The 21182-nt window shown below is 27.6% G+C and overlaps 3 protein-coding genes across 5 annotated transcripts; 2 read left to right on the top strand and 1 right to left on the bottom strand.

Moving 5' to 3' along the window:
• The first annotated feature begins 229 nt into the window (after nt 1-229).
• Nucleotides 230-4870, top strand: LOC132938419 (protein misato). Of its 2 annotated transcripts, XM_061005240.1 has the most exons (9): nt 1083-1113; nt 1200-1283; nt 2232-2288; nt 2691-2904; nt 3035-3288; nt 3501-3785; nt 3870-4180; nt 4280-4494; nt 4577-4870. In XM_061005240.1, the coding sequence occupies exons 4-9, from the start codon at nt 2715-2717 to the stop codon at nt 4783-4785; spliced, it is 1464 nt and encodes a 487-aa protein (XP_060861223.1). In that variant the 5' UTR covers nt 1083-1113; nt 1200-1283; nt 2232-2288; nt 2691-2714; the 3' UTR covers nt 4786-4870. The 2 variants fall into 2 exon arrangements, with proteins under 2 accessions (XP_060861222.1, XP_060861223.1); XM_061005239.1 differs by lacking the exon at nt 2232-2288 and having other exon boundaries at nt 230-1113.
• Nucleotides 4871-5001: 131 nt separating this feature from the next.
• Nucleotides 5002-17525, top strand: LOC132938420 (folate transporter 1-like). 2 transcript variants are annotated; one of them, XM_061005242.1, is made up of 9 exons: nt 5008-5371; nt 6014-6184; nt 6303-6519; nt 10440-10576; nt 11875-12018; nt 12080-12173; nt 12264-12456; nt 16572-16713; nt 17230-17525. In XM_061005242.1, exons 1-9 carry the CDS (start codon nt 5243-5245, stop codon nt 17305-17307), a joined length of 1305 nt encoding a protein of 434 aa, XP_060861225.1. In that variant the 5' UTR covers nt 5008-5242; the 3' UTR covers nt 17308-17525. The 2 variants fall into 2 exon arrangements, with proteins under 2 accessions (XP_060861226.1, XP_060861225.1); XM_061005243.1 differs by lacking the exon at nt 17230-17525 and having other exon boundaries at nt 5002-5371; nt 12264-12475; nt 16572-16666.
• Nucleotides 17526-18508: 983 nt separating this feature from the next.
• LOC132938423 (RNA-binding protein 8A-like) lies at nt 18509-20329 on the bottom strand. Its single transcript, XM_061005250.1, has 5 exons — nt 20065-20329; nt 19334-19480; nt 19135-19271; nt 18948-19072; nt 18509-18869 (listed from the first exon to the last, which is right to left on the bottom strand). Exons 1-5 carry the CDS (start codon nt 20114-20116, stop codon nt 18833-18835), a joined length of 498 nt encoding a protein of 165 aa, XP_060861233.1. The 5' UTR covers nt 20117-20329; the 3' UTR covers nt 18509-18832.
• Between the last annotated feature and the right edge of the window lie 853 nt (nt 20330-21182).

The raw sequence follows: 21182 nt of genomic DNA, 5'->3' as shown, positions 1-21182 counted from the left end.
TATATTATGGCATAGTCTATATTCGTTACTATTTATACCAGGGATGGGCAACTAAAAGTTACTATAGGGAAAATATAAATAGCATTTATTTTGTTTATAATGAAATAGGACATAGCTAATACAAAAAGCGTTATTGAAAATAATTTAATTAAAACTAAATTTAACTTGATTATAACTATATTGTGACATTTATACATTTAACAATGTTCAATAGGGGGACGAGGTGGCCGAGCGGTCTAACGCGTCGACTGCGGCGCTGGCAGTCGCGGGTTCGACTCCCGGCCACTGGGCGGCATTTTTCTTCGGGCAAGTCACGGTGTGAACAAGTGCCGCCATCCCCCACCCGGGCATGGCAGATACCTACGGGTGCCCAAATTGAAAATTCTGCCAAAACCCAACACACACGTGTTCCCCCCTACTGCTACCAACAATACAATACAATACAATACCTAACCAAAACCATACAGCTAATGGCCATAGTTGCCGGGCTTACGATCAATAAAAAAAAAAAAAAAAAAAAATGTTCAATACCAGATAACAATTATCATATCGATAAGATAGAGTATACACTATACTAGACATTATAGAGTATAGGCGATAAAGTTTAAAATTGTATACCTATACCATTGATTAAAAATCAATGCCTATACCTAGGTTATACCTAACCTAACCTAACCTATACTATAATCAATGCCTATACCTAATGTAATTTGAAAATGTAGCGCGGGCCAAATAAAAAAGGCTTGCGGGCCGCCAGTTGCCCACCACTGATTTATACCAATAGATGGCGCAACTTATTACGTAAACACCGAGTCTGTACTTATTTTCTTAAATAAAAAAGTCCGTGATACATTATGGTGATAATAACTATAAGTACTGATTAAAATTTGATAAGCGCCATGTGCAGACTGCAGAGTGTCCTCACTCCTGTACTGTGGCAAAACAAATTACAAACTAGCGGGCTACAAATATATTATATTTTAAATTGAATAATCAAAATATTAAACAATTTTATTTATTCATCTTTAAAAAATGAATTCAACTCGTGAAATCATAACATTGCAGTTTGGTCATTATTCTAATTTTATTGGCACGCACTTCTGGAATTTACAGGTTTCTTTTCTCTGCCCTTACATATGATTATTATTAGTTAAATTAAATTATTAAATTATTAAATATTAAAATTATCTATTTTATAGGAAGCAAGTTTTACTTATGAAGAAAACAATAAGCCATTGGAAATATGTCACGATGTCTTGTATAGGGAAGGTGTAAATTTGAAGGTGGGTAAATATAAAACGATTTGTCCTAATATTTTTTACTCATATAATTTATACTCAGGTAATACCTATCTTCTTAAGAAAATAATAAAATACAAAAAAATTTCTTCAAAGTTAGTACTATAAAAAAGGTAGATAAAATAATATGTAATAAGTTTACTAACAAAATCAAATATTATGATAAGTATACATAATTGTAATAATTATTATACTTATTGGATTTCAGAGTAATTTCTTTGAAGTCTGAGCCGCATTTTTTTAAAGTAATAGTTAATAAATAATTATGATATAAATGTTTTCTTAGTAATTAGTATAATACATTTACGGTTCTAAACTTCTAACATAAGTTGTATGATTATCAATTACAGATGTATACTGTCTATTTTAATTTTTATATTGTCATCTATACGTGGAAAAATTCTGAGTTCTAAATAAAAAATTAAAATCAATAATCCTCAATTATATATCATCTTTAATCATGCTCCCAGAAAAGCAATATCAATATAAGTTGTAAACTAATGAAGCAATCAGTTGGTCGCCAAATATTCTAATGATATGACTTATCTTATATTATTATTTATTTTATTTTAATAGCTACCTATATAGCTATATATTAGAAAATCAACTACCTATATATTATATATTTATATATAAACATATATTGTGTTTCTATTAATTTAAAAATTAGAAAATAAATGAAGATTTTTAGAAAAAACTAGATAAATATTTAATTGATTTTAATTGAATAAACTTAAAAATAAAAATAATAACTACAACTTTATGATAGAGTAAATGAGACGTCATGTTATTTAGTTAAAATATTAATTATCGATTTATGAAAGATTATTGTTATTTAGTTTTAAATAATTGTGGCTACAAAATTAACTATTTTCACTATGTTCCAATTTCATACCATTAATGAATTAAATTATTTATTTTATTATTTAATAGAATCTTGGAAAACCAAAGTTAATCATTTTTACACCAATAGAATAAAAAAAAATTGAGGTAAATATATTTAGTTAATTTATACTCGGTCAAACCTATATTTTATATCATGAATGCACAATATCAACTTTGTGTAATTATAGTATTATGTAATAGGAGTTGAAGACTAAGCTTCGTTTATAACAATAATGAATATATATATTTTATTTTTAATAAGGTACTTGAGTATATTTAATGTATCATCTATTATTATATAATATATTACTAAAAAATAAGTTGAAGTTATAAAACACTTACTGAATAACCCAAAATTGTACTTAGCTACTAAAATATTTTATTACATTATTATTAAATAAAATTGATACCTATTATTTACTAAATATCAGACATTTGAGAAAAAATATTGTCATAAATATTACTTAAATTTATGATAATGATTATTAATTAGAAATTTTAAAATAGGGTGAGGTAACCTATACTCCTCGTATGCTGTGTGTTGATCTTAAGAACAGTTTTTACCAATTGCCTGATGTACATAGAGGCTTATATGATCTAAATTGTAGCAATATAGATGAAGAAATATTGAATTCTTCAACTAAAATTCAAACTATTCAAGAAGAAAAAATTCCTAGCAACGAATTTTTTTCAGACTTAGCCAAACAAGAACTTCTTATAGGTAGGTTTTAACTTATGTTTTTGATGGTTATTTTTAGCATAATATTTGTCTTTCTACATCAGGCAGATTTTTTTTTGCCTCAATGCATGAACAAAATAAAATAAAAAGTATTTTATATTCTATATTTCAGATGATGATAGTGAGAAAATAAATATAGCCGAGAAAGTATACAATTTAGATGACGATGTTAAAATTTGGTCAGATTTTTTAAAAGCTCGTTTTCATCCAAGAACCATCACATCGATTGATGAGTATAAACACAATGATTCAAGTAATGTGTTTAATAACTTTGCTCAAGGACTTGGATTATGGGATTCATATAAAATGAAAGAAACTTGGACTGATAATTTAAGATTATATGCAGAAGAATGTGATTATTTACAGGTACATTAATTATGGGTTTTGAGCAATGCTTTACAATTAATTTTGAAAAGTAAAACACTAGCATTAATTAATTAGACACTAATAGCAATAGTGCAATAGTGGCTGATAATGATTTCCAATTTTGTGTTTTAATTTCAAAAATTGGAAATTGTTCTGCTCATATTATATTTTTATAATAATATTATAGTTTTATTTTTATATTTATAAATTAGGGATTCCATATTTCAATGGATTCATTGAATGGTTTTGGTGGTTTAGCTTGTAAGGCATTAGAATACTTAAAAGACGAGTACTCTAACAAAACTATTATTGCTATGCCCGTACTGTCAGATAATTATATTCTTGAAGATGAAAATTCTGAGTTACAAGCTGTTAACACCTCATTATTATTTTCTTCACTATTCGAACACTCAACTATGTTTGTGCCATTGACTACATCATCCGGTGGATGGATAAAGAGTCAAAGTCATCTTAATTTGGATTACTTATCATACAAAGTAAAGTGTAACTCTAATACTTTAAACACACGTCTTAATGATTTATCTTATAATGCTTTTATTTATTTACAATTTACATTTTAGAACAATTTAGATTATCATTCCAGTGCTATCTTAGCATCAGCTATAGACACATTTACTTTGGGCTATAGAAATCGGTTTGGCAACGATAGTATGCAAAATATGTGTACCAGGTTGACCCCTTTGGGGCGAAAGGCTGTATCAGCTTCGATACAACTACCTCTTGGGTTTGAATCAAAGTCAAATTTACTAGATTACTTACAGAATTCAAATTTACCCCTATGGAAACCCATTTCACCTCAGTGTACTACAGAAATGTCTGTGACCCAAACAATTGTTTTAAGAGGCATAACAGAAAACATGCTGTACTCGAAGTTAGTATTAGTGATTAACAAATTCTGTATATCAAATTGTATAATAATATGGTTAGTAAATAATTGCTATTATTATATCTATATTTTTTTTAATTTCAGTAATCTCATTAAAGATTCAAAAAATCCATCTCATCATTGTACATCACCTAGTGATTTACTCAAATTATTTCTATCTTTTTGTGATCACGTGCGAATGACAGAAGTTCATTCATTTGATTCTTCTTTAGAGACTATAGCACCGTTTCCTAACATATTTTCTCAATCTATAAATCAGCATGGATTTGTAGAATCATCATCTAGATCATCTACTTCTGGTAACTACTGATTTTTTTATGGCATAATAACAAATAACATTGTCAATATTAAGATTTTGTATTTTATTAATTTTCAAATTAGTGGTCGCAAAATGTGCAGCTATTAGTGGTTTACATAACAGTAATTCAATGAGAGATATGTTTATATCTTTGAAGAATGATTCTAGTAAAGTAAAGGGTTCAAAATTGAGTCACATGTTTAACTATGAGATTGATGTAATGGATTATAAAGAAACTCTCGAAAATCTTCTTGTTTTAAGTGATAACTATTTAATAAACGACTGTTTATAACTTGAACGTGTATTATTAATTAGTTTTTCTGAAGATTATATGTTAAAATATTAATATTTAAAATAAATAAATACATTTTTACATCTTTAGACAATATTAATATTATTTTTGTATATATATTATTTATTATGTGCTAATTTAACTATTACGTATACAACAAAATATGTCTTAAGTTTCTCAAGGCGATTCACGTTAATATTATGGTGTGAGTGTGAGTGCGTGTGCGCGCGCGTATGGACAATATAAAATAAACATTATATTTGTCGTGTATTATCGTTTGCATTAGTTGGAAATCTACTGTATTACACATAAGTTCAAATGATCAATTTGTTTAAACAATTACCAAATTCAACATTCTTTAATTGATCCCAACTTTAAATAAATGGTATTTTTCTTTTAATTGCATATTATACCCAACGGTTTTATTTAAAATATTTTTTTAAACAATTTTAAAATCATGGAAACTTGGGAAAATTGGAAAACTGTGTCCTTATTTGTTTGTGTATTTGCTATGGTTAGAGAAATACGACCAATTGAGCCATTTTTCACGTCATACCTCAAAAGTATGAATTTCACATCAAACCAGGTAAGTACTTGGAATTTTATTTTTTAATCATATATTATTTTAAAGGTCTCATTCTAAATATTTCAATTTTTTAAGTCAAATAAATATATAAGTAGTAAGTAGGTACATACTATGTTTTATACTTGTATGAGTGAAAATATTACTAATACGACTGTAATGTAAATTAATTACTGTACATGTATAAGCTAACCTGCCTTATATTTAATAATAATATTTTAGATATCGATTGTTGGAATAAAGTAGGAATAACGTGATTTATACTTTATACTTACGTAATTTTTCCCGCGTAAATTTTTCGGGTGAAATCATTTTGCTGATTTGAATAATTCTTGTGTATTATTTTCCCGGATATTATTATCTTTATTTATATTTCATAAATTTACAATATCTGAGAATAATTTTGCTCCAAAATATTTTCCTAAAATATACTTTCCCGAAATTGATTTTACTGATAATTATTTTCGGGGTAATATTTATCCCCGTCATAAAATTATTCGTGACAAAATATTTTCTTGAATTTAATTGTTTCTGACGATAATTATTTGTCACCTATCGCGCCGCGTAAAATCTTAACTTAATATATACTAAAAAAAATACTTAAAAAGCATTAATCCGTATTTTATTATTGTAATTTTGACACAGATCAACGAAGAAATATATGCAGTGGGGACTTACTCGTGTCTAGTATTAGCTGTTGTAATATTCTTAGTTACAGATTATTTTCGGTACAAACCGTTGATCATTGCTGATGGAATTGCTGGAATTTTCACATATGCGTTACTACTAGGAACACCTAGTTTATTCAGAGTTCAAGTGAGCATTTAAATGACTCCTGTAGAGCTTAATATATACTTATATAGGTACTAACAATATTAATAATCAATTCTAAGAATAATGAATATAATATTTTTCAATTACAATACCATCACAGATGGAACAAATGTTCTTTGGATTTTTTTATTCATCAGAAGTTGCGTTCACTACGTATTTGTATGCCAAGGTCGACGACAAACAATATTATCAAAAAATCACCAGTCTAGTGAAAGCATCTATGTTATTCGGCAGATTCCTGTCTGGATTAATTGCGCAAACTGTTGTTTCAACACACTTCTTGAACGAAGTTTATCTACTATACATCAGTATATTTAGTATGTCTCATAAAATAAATACCTATATTAATACTTATGCTATATTATAACTGTTTACTTTAATCGAATGGCCAATAAGATAAAAAGACACTGCAATTTTTTATTACTGAACTTCCGATAAGCCCATTACAGCTTGACAATTATTTTAAAAGTATAACAAACTATAAAATATATAATACCTACATATTTTAATTAACACTAAAATAATAAACCTTAAATAAAAATAAAGGTGGGTAAGTGGATGTCGCTCTGCTGTACAATAGGTCACAAGTGGGTCATTGTAATGGATGGTGTTAAATTTGAATTCAATGATATAATATCATAATATCAAATTATAAAATTGTGCCTATGTATTTTTAATATTTTTGAACTGCTATATTGGAACTTGTATTAAATTTTCACGCTTTTTTACCCAACAAATAAAATTTTATTGATATTTAAAGAAGAAAAAAAACTAAAAAAATTGAAAACTGACAATGTCCGTAAACAGCTCAAAAAAGTCAAATTATTTTCAAAATTTTATCGTGTATAGAAAATGCTAAAACAAAAATTCAGTGAAATTTTCAAGTATCTACAGTCATACGTTTTTTAATATCAACAAAATAAGAAAATCGTTACATGAGAAATCGAGTAAATATCAAATGTTGTAAAAATATGAATTTCAAACGCTCATAAAAATTTAATTTGACTTTCTTGTAGACATTTTTTTTTTTTAATAAAGATGGACAAACTTACGGATAATCTTGTATTACATTTTCAAATCTTAGATTTAAAAGGAGAAATTTTATGAATTCACAACTCAAAATAATTTGCTAATTTTCGTGATTTTTCCGTATTTTGTCAAGATTTGAACTTTAAATGCTAATAAATAAAAACTGTGACCAAGGATTTTTAATATTTTTCAAATATCATTGTAACAATATAGTAGGAGCCTTGTATTAAATGTTCAAGCTTTTTCAACCAACAAATAAAGTTTTATTGACATCCATAGGAAAAAATACTAATAAAATTGGAAAATAAAAATGTTCCTAAATAATTCAAAACAAATCAAAATATTTTTAAAATTTTATCGTGTATAGAAATTTCAAATATAAACAACCAGTGAAAATGTCATGTATATACGTTCGTTTGTTTTAGAGTTACACCAAAAACCAAAATCGATTTTCTCAAAAACAGATTTTGCTTAAAAATTCCCGTTTTTCCTTTATTTTTCTTTTGTTTTTCACGGCGCTTTTGAAAACTACTGGGAAACTTTTACTTTTGACCCCCTAAAGTACCAACTAGATTCACTTTCCTATCAGAAAAGATACTGTTGAAGAAAATCCAAGCACTTTTACTGTCATAAAAGGTGATGACAGACACAAAAAAAAGTAAAAAAGGTGGATAAGTGGATGTCGCTCTGCTGTACAGTAGGTTACAAGTGGGTCACTGTAATGGATGGTGTTAAATTTGAATTCAATTGATATAATATCATTGTATAAGAAAAACGATTCTGAGCGAAAACGGTCAGTCGGCCTATGATATTACCAAGTATATTTGATGATATTATTGTGAATAAAGTAATTTATATAACCTATTTACGTGGAGCCTTGTTTTAAATTTTCAATCCTTAGCCATTAAAGTTAAACATTTTATACATTTTTAACTACAAAATAATTAATCTATATATATAAAACTGAAATCAAGCAAAAGACGAAATCTTTGTTACGGTTTGGCTTCGAAACTTCTTATCCAATTGTCATGCAGTTTTTTTTAAATGAAAGAGGATATCACGGAGCAGATTTTAGGCATAAATAAAGTCCGATAATGTTAGTCAATAATTAGTTATCTATACATATAAAATCCAAATACCACTGACTCACTGATCGCTGTATCTCAAAAACTACTCAACGTACGGACTTGAAATTTGGAATAGAGGTTCTTCTCATATTTTCACCGTGCAATAAGAAAGGATTTTCAAAAATGCGTTTTAGTGGAGTAATTAACGATTATAATTATTCACTGTCAATACGTGATTAAATTTCTATCGTAAATCTCAAAATTCCTGTTTGAGCACCTACCGGGGGTGATAACTTCCCTTTTTAAATTAGCTTATGACACTCACAAAGAATGTGGTTTTGTATTGGTGAAATAATTTTCGAAATCGGTTCAGTAGTTTCGGAGTTTATGTTTATCCCGAACATACAAACAAACGCTATAATTTTATAGTATAGATAAAAATGAATATTTGTGTGTAGATTAGACCTCTGGGAAAAAGATAGGCTAATTTAAAAAGTGTTAAATTTGTTTTTTTTTTATTCATCGGATTTTAGTACGGTTGCGTTAGGCTTATGTATTAATTAATCATATTAATCCTCCGAAGGTGGAATTAAGTAAAAATGACAAACTTTGTACAATTTTGATACTTTACAGTTAAATCATACACTTACGTACAAACAGCACGTGGTCCCGCGATCTACCGCAGGTAGATTGCCTACCTGATAATATACTGCTGCGAATCATAATTTTTATTCCGGGCAACAGAAAAGTTAAGATAAATTTTGAACACCATACACCCACCGAATATTAAATAACGAATTGAACAAAGTTTGAGTCATATAGAATTGGTACATTTAACGGGCAACGAAGTGCCAGCGGGATCAGCTAGTAAATTATAAATTTGATAAATGTTGTCAAAATTTGAACTTTAAATGCTTATAAAAAAAAATTGTGCCCATGTATTTTTAATATTTTTCAACTGCTATCGTAAAAATATATATCAGGAGCCTTATATTAAAATTTCACGCTTTTTTAACCAACAAATAAAATGTTATTGATATTATTTTATAGAAAAAAAAACTAAAAAAATTTAAAACTGACAATGTCCGTAAACAGCTCAAAATAAGTCAAAATATTTGGAAAATGTTATGGTGTATAGGAAATTCAATTATAAACATTCAGTCAAAATGTCATGTCCCTACGGTCATTTGTTTTAGAGTTACACTAAAAACCAAAATCGATTTTCTCGAAAACAGATTTTGCGTAAAAATTCCCGTTTTTCCTTAATTTTTCTTTTGTTTTTCACGTCGCTTGTGAAAACTACTGGGAAATTTTTCCCAAAAGGTGATGACAGCCACAAAAATAAAAAAAATAAAAAAATTTAAAAAAAAACACACATCATTGTAAAATCAATACATTCATCGCTTCGCTCAGAATCTAAAGTAAAAAAAAAACACGCATCATTGTATAAAATCAATACATTCATCGTTCCACTCAGAATCTAAAATAAATAAATGTTATTATGTGCAATGTGCATCACTACAAGGACTTAATGACTGAAACCCTATCTTTAACTATTTTTGCATAAAAACTTCTATCAAGTTTTAATTTTTAATTTTAATTTGCCGTTTTTTTATGTAACTGATAGCGAAACGAACTTTTTTCTCGAGGTTACGTTCCTCGTGGTAGGCAATCTCCTACAGAAATATATTTTTTTTATGTCAACGTTTTAATATTGAACGTTTTTTCAAATTTAAAAAAAGTGATGGGGAGTGGTCTTTCAGAAACTCTCATTTTTGTATATTTAAAATTTTTAAAAAATAAAGTATAATTATAGTCGAATTTTACGGCCTGTAGTTGGTACATAAAGTCATAACTGGCAAATACTAAGTTTTTTGATACCACTAGTCGCTACTACCACGTAAAAGTTAGGTACTACACTACTATAGGTATAGTGTTTACTACCTACGTACCTACAGGTACGTATAGGACCAAAACGGTTAATACGCCGTATATAAAAAATTACCAATAATAATATAATACTAATAATTACTAATAATAATAGAACCTTTTATAAAATTAATCTTTATTTTTTTAGTTCTTGACCATTAGGCATTAGCAATAGATAATTGTAATAACCTTGATTTTTGTTTGATTCGTAGGTACTTCATTTGTAACACTATGGTCATTAGTTCTGCCTAAAGTAGAACACAGCTTATACTTTCATAGAAATAAGGAATTATCAGTAAACATTAAACGACATCAATCTAATGGGGTTGCCATTGATGATAATATATCAGTAAGTCATTTAGAATGAAGTTCTTGTACCTACCTATAAAATAATGTATTAGCCATCCTAAACTATATGATTTTTACCTAACCTTTTTTTTCCTTGTGGTATCACTAAAAGGAGACCGGACTGGCGGACTGTTTGCACATTGCTTGGCCCATTTATACCTATAACCTAACTTAACCCAAAAGCACAAATTGCATGATTAAATAGATTGTACAAAATATACAATGTGTTGTTAATTGAATATTTAATTGTATAATTTATGAATATAAAGTAGTAACATTGTTGAAACTATAATATAGAGCTAAAATGTATTGGGTGCTCTAAAATGTTGCAATTATTGGTGTCGTATTTTCCAATATTAAAATTTAATTTGTATGATATGCGGGCTTTAATTATTTTTATTATCTTATTAGCTCATAGGCTAAAAGTGCAAATTATGTCTAAATTGTTATTATTTTTAAGAATCCATTAAACCACCCTATTTCTATGGCCTGCTGAAACCTGGAAACAGAATAAACCTTGCAAACCCCCCAAAAAAATGCAAGACGCCTTTGGCCATGACCAGTCGATGTCTCGATATTAGTGCTATTGCTGTTTTCATTTAGGAATATGTAAATAATATATAGTACATTGGTGATTGGCATAGGTATAGGTGAAAATAGGGGTGCGGGAAAACATTAAAAGTACTTTTATTTGAAATTTTGAGTTGGGGGCGTTCCCTAACCTAACCTTTGTCACTCCTTGGAGCCTGTGGGCTGTTACATGACTAAACTGCCAATAATACATCCTTATTATTATTATATATTTTTTTTATTGATTTTAAAGCCCGGCAATTATGGCCACTACCTGTTTGTTTGTAGGGAAGGGTACTGTAGGTTGGTAACACGTGTGTTTGATTTTGGCAGAATTTCAAATTGGGCACCCGTAGGTTGGCCCGGTCGAGGGATGGTGGCCTCTCTCTCCAGACAGGTGTCTGCCCGGAGGGAAGTGCCGCACGTGACCGAGATTCGAACCGGCGACGGTGCGCGTCGCAACCGACGCCTTAGTCCGCTCGGCCACCCCGCCCCCTTATTATTTTTATAAATTCAAAATTGACAAAAAAGTAGAAATGCACTAATTTGGGCTGACTTATGCACCTTCAGATATTTTTTGTAATGAATAATGATTTCCTTTCCTTAAATTATCTGTACACCTATGTACTTAATAATAAGACATACTTACATTATACCGTATGAAATATTATGTAAAATCTACAAACATACGTTAAGCATGTTTCAATCTTAAATACAATTTATTTATAGAATGAAGTTCCTAAAACTTCAAAAGTAACTAAATTCAAAGAAGTCAAGCAGATGATTTTTGATGACTTTCAATCGGCATATAAAAATACTTATGTAGTGAAAAAATGTTTTTGGTGGATACTTGCCGTTGTTGGTCATATTATAGTAAGTGTGTATGTTGTACTGTTATTACAATTCTTTTTACTGTATACTTTCTTGTTATCAGGTAGCAACATATATTCAAGTTTTATGGGAGGACGTGAACAAAAATAAAAAAGAACTAATGAATGGCGCCGTCGAATCTATACACACTCTTTGTGGTATCTTACCTATGTTATCTTATTTCAATTTTAATATTATACAAAATTAATCAAAATAAGCTATATAACTATATTATAATTGTATAATAGGTGCTGCAGGTGCATATGCAGTTGGACACTTGGACTATGATTGGAAAAAATTTGGTGATATTATATTTACAGTTGGAACCTTTGTTTTGGCTTTATTATTATTCATTATATATTACTGCGATTCATTATGGATATTATACCTATTATATATAATGTTCGGTACTTGTTACCAAATATTGTTAACTATCACTACGTATGGCACTATATTACTGGTAATTTTTCAGGAATGTGCAAGTACAAACGTATTTAACATTTTAGAAACGACTCTACCTATTTAATATTTAATCGTTACTTACACCTATACTTAATGTTAACATGAAAACAGTTAATACAATTAATTTGTTTTATTAATACAATTCAATAGAATATCCATTTATTGAATTTCAGTTTTATATACAAGATGATTCGCCAAGCATGCTCATCCCCATTTTTTATTTTATTACAAATTTATTCAAATTCTGAATTTTTTAATTTTTAAACATATTGGTACTTAAAGATTATATTTTTAAAATCTTGAGATTTTTTGTACTACCTACTTATGGAGTGTCATTTACTCCTGTGGCTCTACATATTTCTATTTTTAGTATTATAAAATTAAGAATAAAAATATAAACATTTTAATAACTGAAAAACTAATCGTTCGAATTTTGATTTTGATACTTTAAAATTTTCATAAAAACTATCCACTAAATACTTTAGTAAGGGGAGTTCTTATTTGAAAATATAGAAGTTTGCATCTTCGCAGCCTATGTGACACTTTTTAAATAGTACATAACTTTTCAACAATTTAATAATATTACCTTTAAGTAAATGTGTTCAAATATTCCAAAAATCAAAGGTACCTAGGCCGTGGTAAACTATCCCGATTTTTGAAACTGGTAACTCTCCCGGGTCAACATACTCTTTCGAGTTGTTTTAAAATTATATAGCAAAAAATTATAGACTAAACAGATTTAAAAATAGACACTTAAGTTTTTTTTTAAAATTTGTATGTTTATATAATTATAATTAAATTAAATTAAACTGTAACTTAATTTGAAATTGATTTAAATTATTATTTTTATTATTTAGGTACTATAATTTAAATAATACAATTTTTTTTTAAAGTTATTCAAATGTATATTAATTTTAAATTAAAAAAAAAATTTAATATGTTCATATTATTATAATCTTTAAATTTATTATAAACAAAGTTATTACAAGCTCGGGAGAGTTTACATGAACCTGTCAGGTAGCACTGGAGTAGAATAGTAGACCCATTGGCTCAATTAGGGTTACAATTCTAGGGGGGGGGGCTACAGCCCATCTAATAAAACTATTAATTTAAAAAAAAAACCATAGATGGCTTATATTTAAATCAATAAGGGATATTCTTTGGTGGAGGGGCTAAATCGTAGTCAGAGGGGGCTAAGCCCTCCGAGCCCCCCTAAATGCGCCACTGAGTAGACTGCAGAGTTTACCTTAAACCATCGGGAGTTTAGAGGTCATTAAAATCGGGAGAGTTTAAAATCGTTCATGCCACTGCACTCTGCTCACTGATTACGCATTTATGGATTTTCGTAGAAATAGGTTGTTTATAGTTTTCGATACAATATAATATTACCTATATTCACTTATAGGTAACTATTGTACTAATGTACTATTGTTTGGAAATGAAATGTTTAATTTAAGATATTTTTCTAACATATTACGCAATAATTAAGTACTTAAATACCTATTTTATTACTACCCACTTATAAATTATAAATTATAGTAATACAATCGTAAGTATAAAAATTATACTAACTACATTATTTCTAACTGCTTGTAATTTAAATTTGGTAAAAATAATTTTAACCATTAATATTTACAATGTAATTTTGTTAAAAAATCAGACTTATCTAATATCTTTTTGTTGTAAATTATATATTTATATGAACTGTGAACAGCTTATAAGTTATAACGTACCTACGTACGATATAGCTGGTTAGTATTTATTCTATAGTAGTTTAGACTTTAGACGTTTAGTTCTATGTAATGTATGTAGGTAATAATTCAATGTATTATAGGTACCTATAATAATTATACTAACGTAGCAACTAACAACTAACAAACTATCCGTCCTTGGTAAAGGTTGTTGACAAAGACACAAAGTTATCAACGATTAATGTTGCCGATATAAGATAGGTACTATAAACATATTGACGATATTGTTTCTTTGGACTTATTAGTTGTTATAGTCAATACAATCTAAAGCCGCGTACACACTTGTAACATTTGTGCGTAACATCCTTTGATGCGGCCAAATTTACCGACAACTGGTGGAACGGTGTTACGGCGTAACAAAAAATGTTACAAGTGTGTACGCGGCTTTAAGGTATTATTATAATCCATTATTTTATTACCATTTAACTAATTATAAATATTTTATAGGTACCCTGTTTAAATGTTTAATATTTATCACGTTGTATATAGATGTGTTACTCAGTTACTGTGATGACGAATTTAACATTTATAACATTTGATTAGTTATTATAGTTACATAATATAGGTTACTAGTGTAAAAAAAATGGTACCTACCTATTAACTTTAACTAGGTACCTATTATAAATTATACATTTATACGTAGCGATTTTTTTTTTCAAAATGTGTGTTTTTGCATGCTAATTTGATGGTACTTTCAAAAAACGCCAGTCAAACTTATTTTGGAAGTTATGGTCAAAAAATTTCAAAATGCTCAATTATTTCAAAAATCGTGTTTTTGAATTTAAAATACAAAAAATTTAACTTTTTAGAATTTTTTTTTTAGAAATGTTTGTATTTATATGCTCAACATTTTGGTGGAATCAGAATTTGCATATCGTACTTCTTTTTTATGTTGTTAATAAGCCACATAAAACTGAATTATAATGTTATTTCTAACATTTGCATATTTGAGAAACTCAAAATTAATTTTTTTTCATTCGATGAAGTAATAACATAAATAAGTTTTTGGTGAAATCAGAACATTAATTCAAATGTTTGAAATAACTTTATAATTCAGTTTTATGTGGCTTATTAACAATAACATAAAAAGAAAGTACGATAGGCAAATTCTGATTCCACCAAAATGTTGAGCATATAAATACAAATATTTCTAAACAAAAAATTTAAATTTTTTGTATTTTAAATTCAAAAACACGATTTTTGAAAAATTGAGCATTTTGAAGTTTTGTGACCATAATTTCCAAAATAAGTTTGACCGGTTTTTTTAAAAGTATCATCAAATTAGGCATACAGAAACACACATTTTGAAAAAAAAAAAAAAATCCAAAAAATCGCTTTGGAGGTAAACTGCTTTCGTTCCGGGAAATTTATAAATCATTTTTCATACATAATAAAATAAAATAAGTTAGTGTCTAAGATATAAAATATTATTTATTTAATGGTTACTACTTACTATACTATTACCATTGATTATAAATACTAGTATTTATAATGCTATTACAAGAATAATGTCAAACTGTAAGAGTTATCAGTTTATAATTTTATATGATAGTATAGTTTAGATTTTTATGGGTTTAGCCGGTTTAGGAAACTATAGGTACCTACATATTAGTTTGTAAAAACACGAGTAAATTATTGTTTATAGTTTGTGATTGCCTATTGGTGATTTTATGTTTAATTAAATTTTCTCTAATTTTGGAAATTTAAAGTATACAATTTAAATTTTAAATTTGTTATGTAAGTTAGGTTTATAGCACTGATTAAATGTACTTATGTCTATCGTTTCGAATATTTCAATCAAAAGGTACCATCTTAAAATTTAAAGAATGTTTTTATAAAGTAAAAAATAAAAACCGATTACTTGCACACTCTTTATGATTTATATAATATATATTATCCTATCGGTGTCCAAACATGTTAATCCCCGTCAAATGCTTTATTGTTATTAATATTTTTTTGAAAATATGTAGGTAGTTAACATGAGGTACTTTGGTACCATAAAGATACTACCTACTACTATACTCTGTCTAGCGAGAGAAGACGAGGCTGCACAACAAATTGGTTCTTCCGCGCATCTCCACGCGCGACACGTCTTCCGTAGTGGAATTTATCTCGGTGGCAGTGTGTTGCGTACTCGCGAAGGGATATGCTCGGAATAAGCGTGTTCTCTCGTTGAACAGAGTGTATATATTAATATATTACAAACTACAAAGAATATACCAAGTTATATTATTTAAAAAAAATTCGTTTAAATTAAGTTATTGAAATATGACGGGGTTTAAGAGTTAAGACACACGAAACACATCGTATTTAATCAATTTTTTTTTATGTATATTATTTTAGCTCTGAAGTTGCGAAGCACATAAAACCCGACAGTTACGGACTAATATTTGGTTTTAATTTGTTTATGTCATTATTGATAATCTCAATATTTACATTATTATTTATCCAAGGCCTTGTTGTTGTTATAGGAACCAAAAATCAGGTAAATTATTTTATACAATATTATCTAGGGAATATGAATATATTATGATTTATGAGCATTTAATACTCAAGTTAAAAAACCAAGTAACTTTGTTTTTCATAATTGTTTTTTTTTTAATCGAATAATAAGTATATAAGATAACATTAGGTAGGTATCTTTATAACAACACTATATGTAACTTCGATAAAAAAAAATTATGCGCAAGGAATCACGTAAAATTTAATTACATTTTCTATAAAATACAGAAAAGGACATATTTGATTTTAAAAGATGTATTCCAAATGTTGTGTTGTTTCATTTCAAATAAAAGATTTATAAAGTAATCAGTCTTCGTTAAAGCTTATAAATTTACTGCCAGCTTTTTATATAATTAGATAATATTGTACCAAGCTTATGTGTAATATAATATTTGTTTTACCCATTGAAATTATAATATATCTTATTATTATGTGTCCAATGTCTAATGAGTTATGGTTATGCCTAATCAATAAAACAATAAAATTATTTTTCTTATAGATATTAACTGTTTCTCTGATGTTTACTTCGATGTCTACATTACTATTTGTTGTGGCTGTTAGAAAATGGAAAAAATAAATTCACTAATTCTGTGGACAATGGAAGAATGCTTTAACCAAAAAACTGTACTTATTATTAATTTACATTTAATTCATAAAATTGTTTGAGTACCATAATCATCATATTACGTACCTTCTATGTTTTCAAGGTATCAAAGTTTAGATTTAAACTAATATTTGAAAAGACAATGTTTATATATTTGTAAAAGAATAAAAATGATGCTTGTATGCAATTCATATATTAGTAATTTGTTTCACATAACACCTTTGCATGAAATGGTTATCATACATCATACATCATAATTATTTTTAAGTTAATTCTGATAATCATAGCATTTGAAAAAACAATTCTGTTGAATATCTACGTATTTTTTTGTTGAGGGGGAGTTTGAAAATTAAAATACTGTGGCTTAGATAAATCAGTTTTTGAATTTCCAAATTGAGTTAATTGACAAAAATCTTAAGCAACTATGCTCATTATTAGTAAATAGAGTTTTATTTAAAATAGATTTTTGGATGCCAATAAATGTTTGTATTTTATTTAAATATTCAAGCTTATATAATTAACTTGTATCTTGTATTACCTATAAACCATTTATTGTATATAATAAAAATTTAAAAAATACAGAATGCGTGTTTAATTTATTTTATTAAATTAATGTGATATTTTATTAAATATTATTGAATATAGTGTATGTGGAAATTAGAAATATTTAATATTACATAAAAGGATGTCAGTGCACTATCTGCTTTACTCTTTCAAACCGAAGTACAACTATTTTTTTTTTTTTTTTTTTGAGTACAATATAGAACCAATCTTATGTAGCTAGCCTTAATATTAAAGTGAATTGACCTATTAACAAATTTAAAATTTGAAGTTATGACGAAAACATTTTTAGTGCTTATAATTTTACTTTAATTTTATGTTATTCAATTTCAATTTCTTTGAAAGTTATGAGTATGTAAAATATCACAGTTTAAAATTCTCAAGTTGCAGAAAAATTAAAATATTGTAAAAAAGCAAAACCAAATACAAACACGGGTAGTATCCTTAACTGTAAATTTGATAATAGGTCTAATCGATCTAATGAACACAGATTTATTATGTTGAGCTTGGGTCCGAGAAAAAACAAATAACTACTGATATTACCTTAATAACAGTTGTCACATATTAGGTTAATATAAATTAATTTTACTGTATAAAAGATGAAACCAAAACATACAACTATTATCAGTGTTTATTTCTTTGGAATTTTACAAATATAATATTAGGAATCAAAGTAATAATAAACCTTATATAAACTTTCAGGATGTCATCAAATTAGCAATTTAAATACAACATATTATGCAATATCCATATCCAATAGTAAAATATCCTCAACTAGTATTAATAAAAATATGACCCATCATTAAAATTAGTACATCATTTTTTTCTTTAACTTTTATTAATTGCTTAAAAACATCTGTTTATAGTTATTTATTATCAAAAACCTTAGTTATATCGTAAATTTGTTCATATATCTGAAATTGTATACTTTAATTGATTAATAATTAGTCATTCGGCGCCTTGATTTTTTTACCCTGAAAAAAAAATTAATATTAATTAGAAAAAAGAAAATATTTCTTACTAATGCCATAATATTAAACTCAAAACCAAACCTTTTTGGTCCTTTTACAAAGCACCAGTCTACACTAATTTGCTGTCCCAAAATGTCGGTGTTATTCAGTCCCTCACGTGCTCGAAAAGCTTCCTTATATGATTCATATTCAACTAATGCATAACCCTTCGAAAATAAAATTTAAATATAGATACATTTCAAGCTAAATAATAGTAATTAGTAATTACTTTTAAAAAACCGGTTCTACGGTCCAAATTTAAATGTAAGTTTTTAATTTTTCCAAACTCAGCAAATTTATCATGCAAATCATCTTCTTGGGCTTCTTCGTGTAAAGAAGAAATGAATAATATCCAGCCTTCAACCGCTGTAAAGAAATTTAAGGAATAATAATAATAAATCGACAATTTATAACTTATGTAAAATTACATCTTTGAGGTCCAGGTCCATCGTCATCAGCTTGATCAACTGAATCAAATTCCATGGCTTCATCTTTGATGTTGTCTCTTTTAGATTTGTCTTCAAAACCACGTCCTTTTCTTCTTCTAGCTTTTTCTTTAAGCTTAGAAACTCCCTCTAAAAATAATGAATTTAGTTGCATTTGTTTTTCACCTTTTAAACTATATAAATTTTGTTCAAATATAATTTTACTTAGGTATACAGGGATATGGTAGCCCAATTGGGATATACTAACTTTAAAGGTATTGGTTTTTATTATACATCAAGTAAGCGTAATACTATCATTTAACATTTTAAATTATTATATCCTTATGATACACTCAGATCAAGGTTCAGTTGGGCATAATATGTCAATAATTGTATGTGAATATTTTAGTAATATATTAATAAAATTATGATTGTATTAAACATCTAATAATCAATTAAAGCAAGAAATTAAAGAATTTAACTACATAGGTTAGGTCAGTTCAATATAGCATAGGTATATACAATTTTTAAAAGTAATTTGATGGTTGTTACATAAACTTGATTCATATTATTATTAAATTGTGAGCTTTTGATAAATAATATGAATGGATCTATTTATGACTACCTAGATTCAAGAAGAATTGTTCATAGGTTATGTGGTTACTAGTTAATCACCATAGCTTTTTGAATATTTTTTTAACGTTATTTGTTTAAAGTTTTTATTATAATATTACCGTCATCTTCTTCCACAAACTCTTCAGCATTTAAGTCTAAGACGTCAGCCATTATAAAACGTACCTACAACTGATGAGTTGCACTAAAATATTTTAGTTAAATCTAATAAGTTCAGAGCTGTCGTACATAGGTACGTATATAGAATATAGTACTCAAGTACAAAAACAAATTACAAAATATTGTGTTTATTATCTAAGCGTAATAATTTTTTTATTATCCAAATTGGACCCAATATCCCATAGATAATATAGATAATAATTCTTATATTATCTATGCAATATCCACGGTCTTATCATTATCTATGATTACAACGGCTATAGATACAGGAATGGACAAGCTCTACCAAACTATTATTGCTCCAATGTACAGTTCTCCCAATTGTGGGACACAGTTACATTGGGATAATACCTTAGTTGAGTTAGATGTTAGATTATATACAATATAATATGATCCGAGGTGGATAAATCCACCTTGATATGATCTAAGGATAATACCATAGACCTATAAACTATAATGGACAGCGCTTAGAGAGAGCTCTGGGATACGATATAGAGTAAAAGAGAAAAGAGAACGTGGGGGAAATATAGTATTAGTTCATACGTCAATGATTACCCCCTTTATGTTCTTTTTCTTTTTTCTCTCTTCGTTATTTCTTCTTTCTTTCTCTTATATGATTCCCGTGCATTTATGGCAGGGCGGAGTGGAATGCGCTGTTCATTAGTTTATAGGTCTATGGATAATACATAGACATAAATATACGTCTATGGGATTTAGGGCTGGAGGCAATAGGAGTTTGGTCATAGATAATTTAAGATATATATAGATAGATATATTATCTATGGGAATAATTAATAAGTAATTAACAATTTATCATTGTGTTAATAATTTCGTAGTACCTACTCAATATAATATTTTCCTATAAATTTAGACATGTTTTTGCGCTAGTATAATATAATACCGGTTAGTCAAAAATCACAATAAAACAAGCCCATAGGGCTGCTTTTAAAATCAGACAGGGGGAAATGCCCACCTTGCCTCACCACTGATTACAGTCAATAGACGGTTTGTACCGCAGGAACGCCGTGCAAGAAAATAAAAATCTAATTTAGAATATTAT

The sequence above is a fragment of the Metopolophium dirhodum genome, chromosome 2, assembly GCF_019925205.1.
Source record: "Metopolophium dirhodum isolate CAU chromosome 2, ASM1992520v1, whole genome shotgun sequence".
Lineage (NCBI taxonomy): Eukaryota > Metazoa > Arthropoda > Insecta > Hemiptera > Aphididae > Metopolophium > Metopolophium dirhodum.
The sequence above is the reverse complement of the archived record's forward strand: the minus strand, read 5'-3'. Positions and strand labels throughout refer to the sequence as shown.

What these genes read in the sequence shown, in the direction of transcription:
- LOC132938419 (XM_061005239.1), top strand. Translation starts at nt 1,033, where the DNA reads ATGAATTCAACTCGTGAAATCATAACATTGCAGTTTGGTCATTATTCT. An exon ending in AAGAATGTGATTATTTACAG is followed by an intron (nt 3,289 to 3,500) that starts GTACATTAATTA and finishes TTTATAAATTAG; the next exon opens with GGATTCCATATTTCAATGGA. An exon ending in TGGATTACTTATCATACAAA is followed by an intron (nt 3,786 to 3,869) that starts GTAAAGTGTAAC and finishes TTTACATTTTAG; the next exon opens with AACAATTTAGATTATCATTC.
- LOC132938420 (XM_061005242.1), top strand. Translation starts at nt 5,243, where the DNA reads ATGGAAACTTGGGAAAATTGGAAAACTGTGTCCTTATTTGTTTGTGTA. An exon ending in TGAATTTCACATCAAACCAG is followed by an intron (nt 5,372 to 6,013) that starts GTAAGTACTTGG and finishes ATTTTGACACAG; the next exon opens with ATCAACGAAGAAATATATGC. An exon ending in ATATTGTTAACTATCACTAC is followed by an intron (nt 12,457 to 16,571) that starts GTATGGCACTAT and finishes ATATTATTTTAG; the next exon opens with CTCTGAAGTTGCGAAGCACA.
- LOC132938423 (XM_061005250.1), bottom strand. Translation starts at nt 20,116, where the DNA reads ATGGCTGACGTCTTAGACTTAAATGCTGAAGAGTTTGTGGAAGAAGAT. An exon ending in GTTTGTGGAAGAAGATGACG is followed by an intron (nt 19,481 to 20,064) that starts GTAATATTATAA and finishes CATTATTTTTAG; the next exon opens with AGGGAGTTTCTAAGCTTAAA. An exon ending in TTTGTAAAAGGACCAAAAAG is followed by an intron (nt 18,870 to 18,947) that starts GTTTGGTTTTGA and finishes TTTTTTTTTCAG; the next exon opens with GGTAAAAAAATCAAGGCGCC.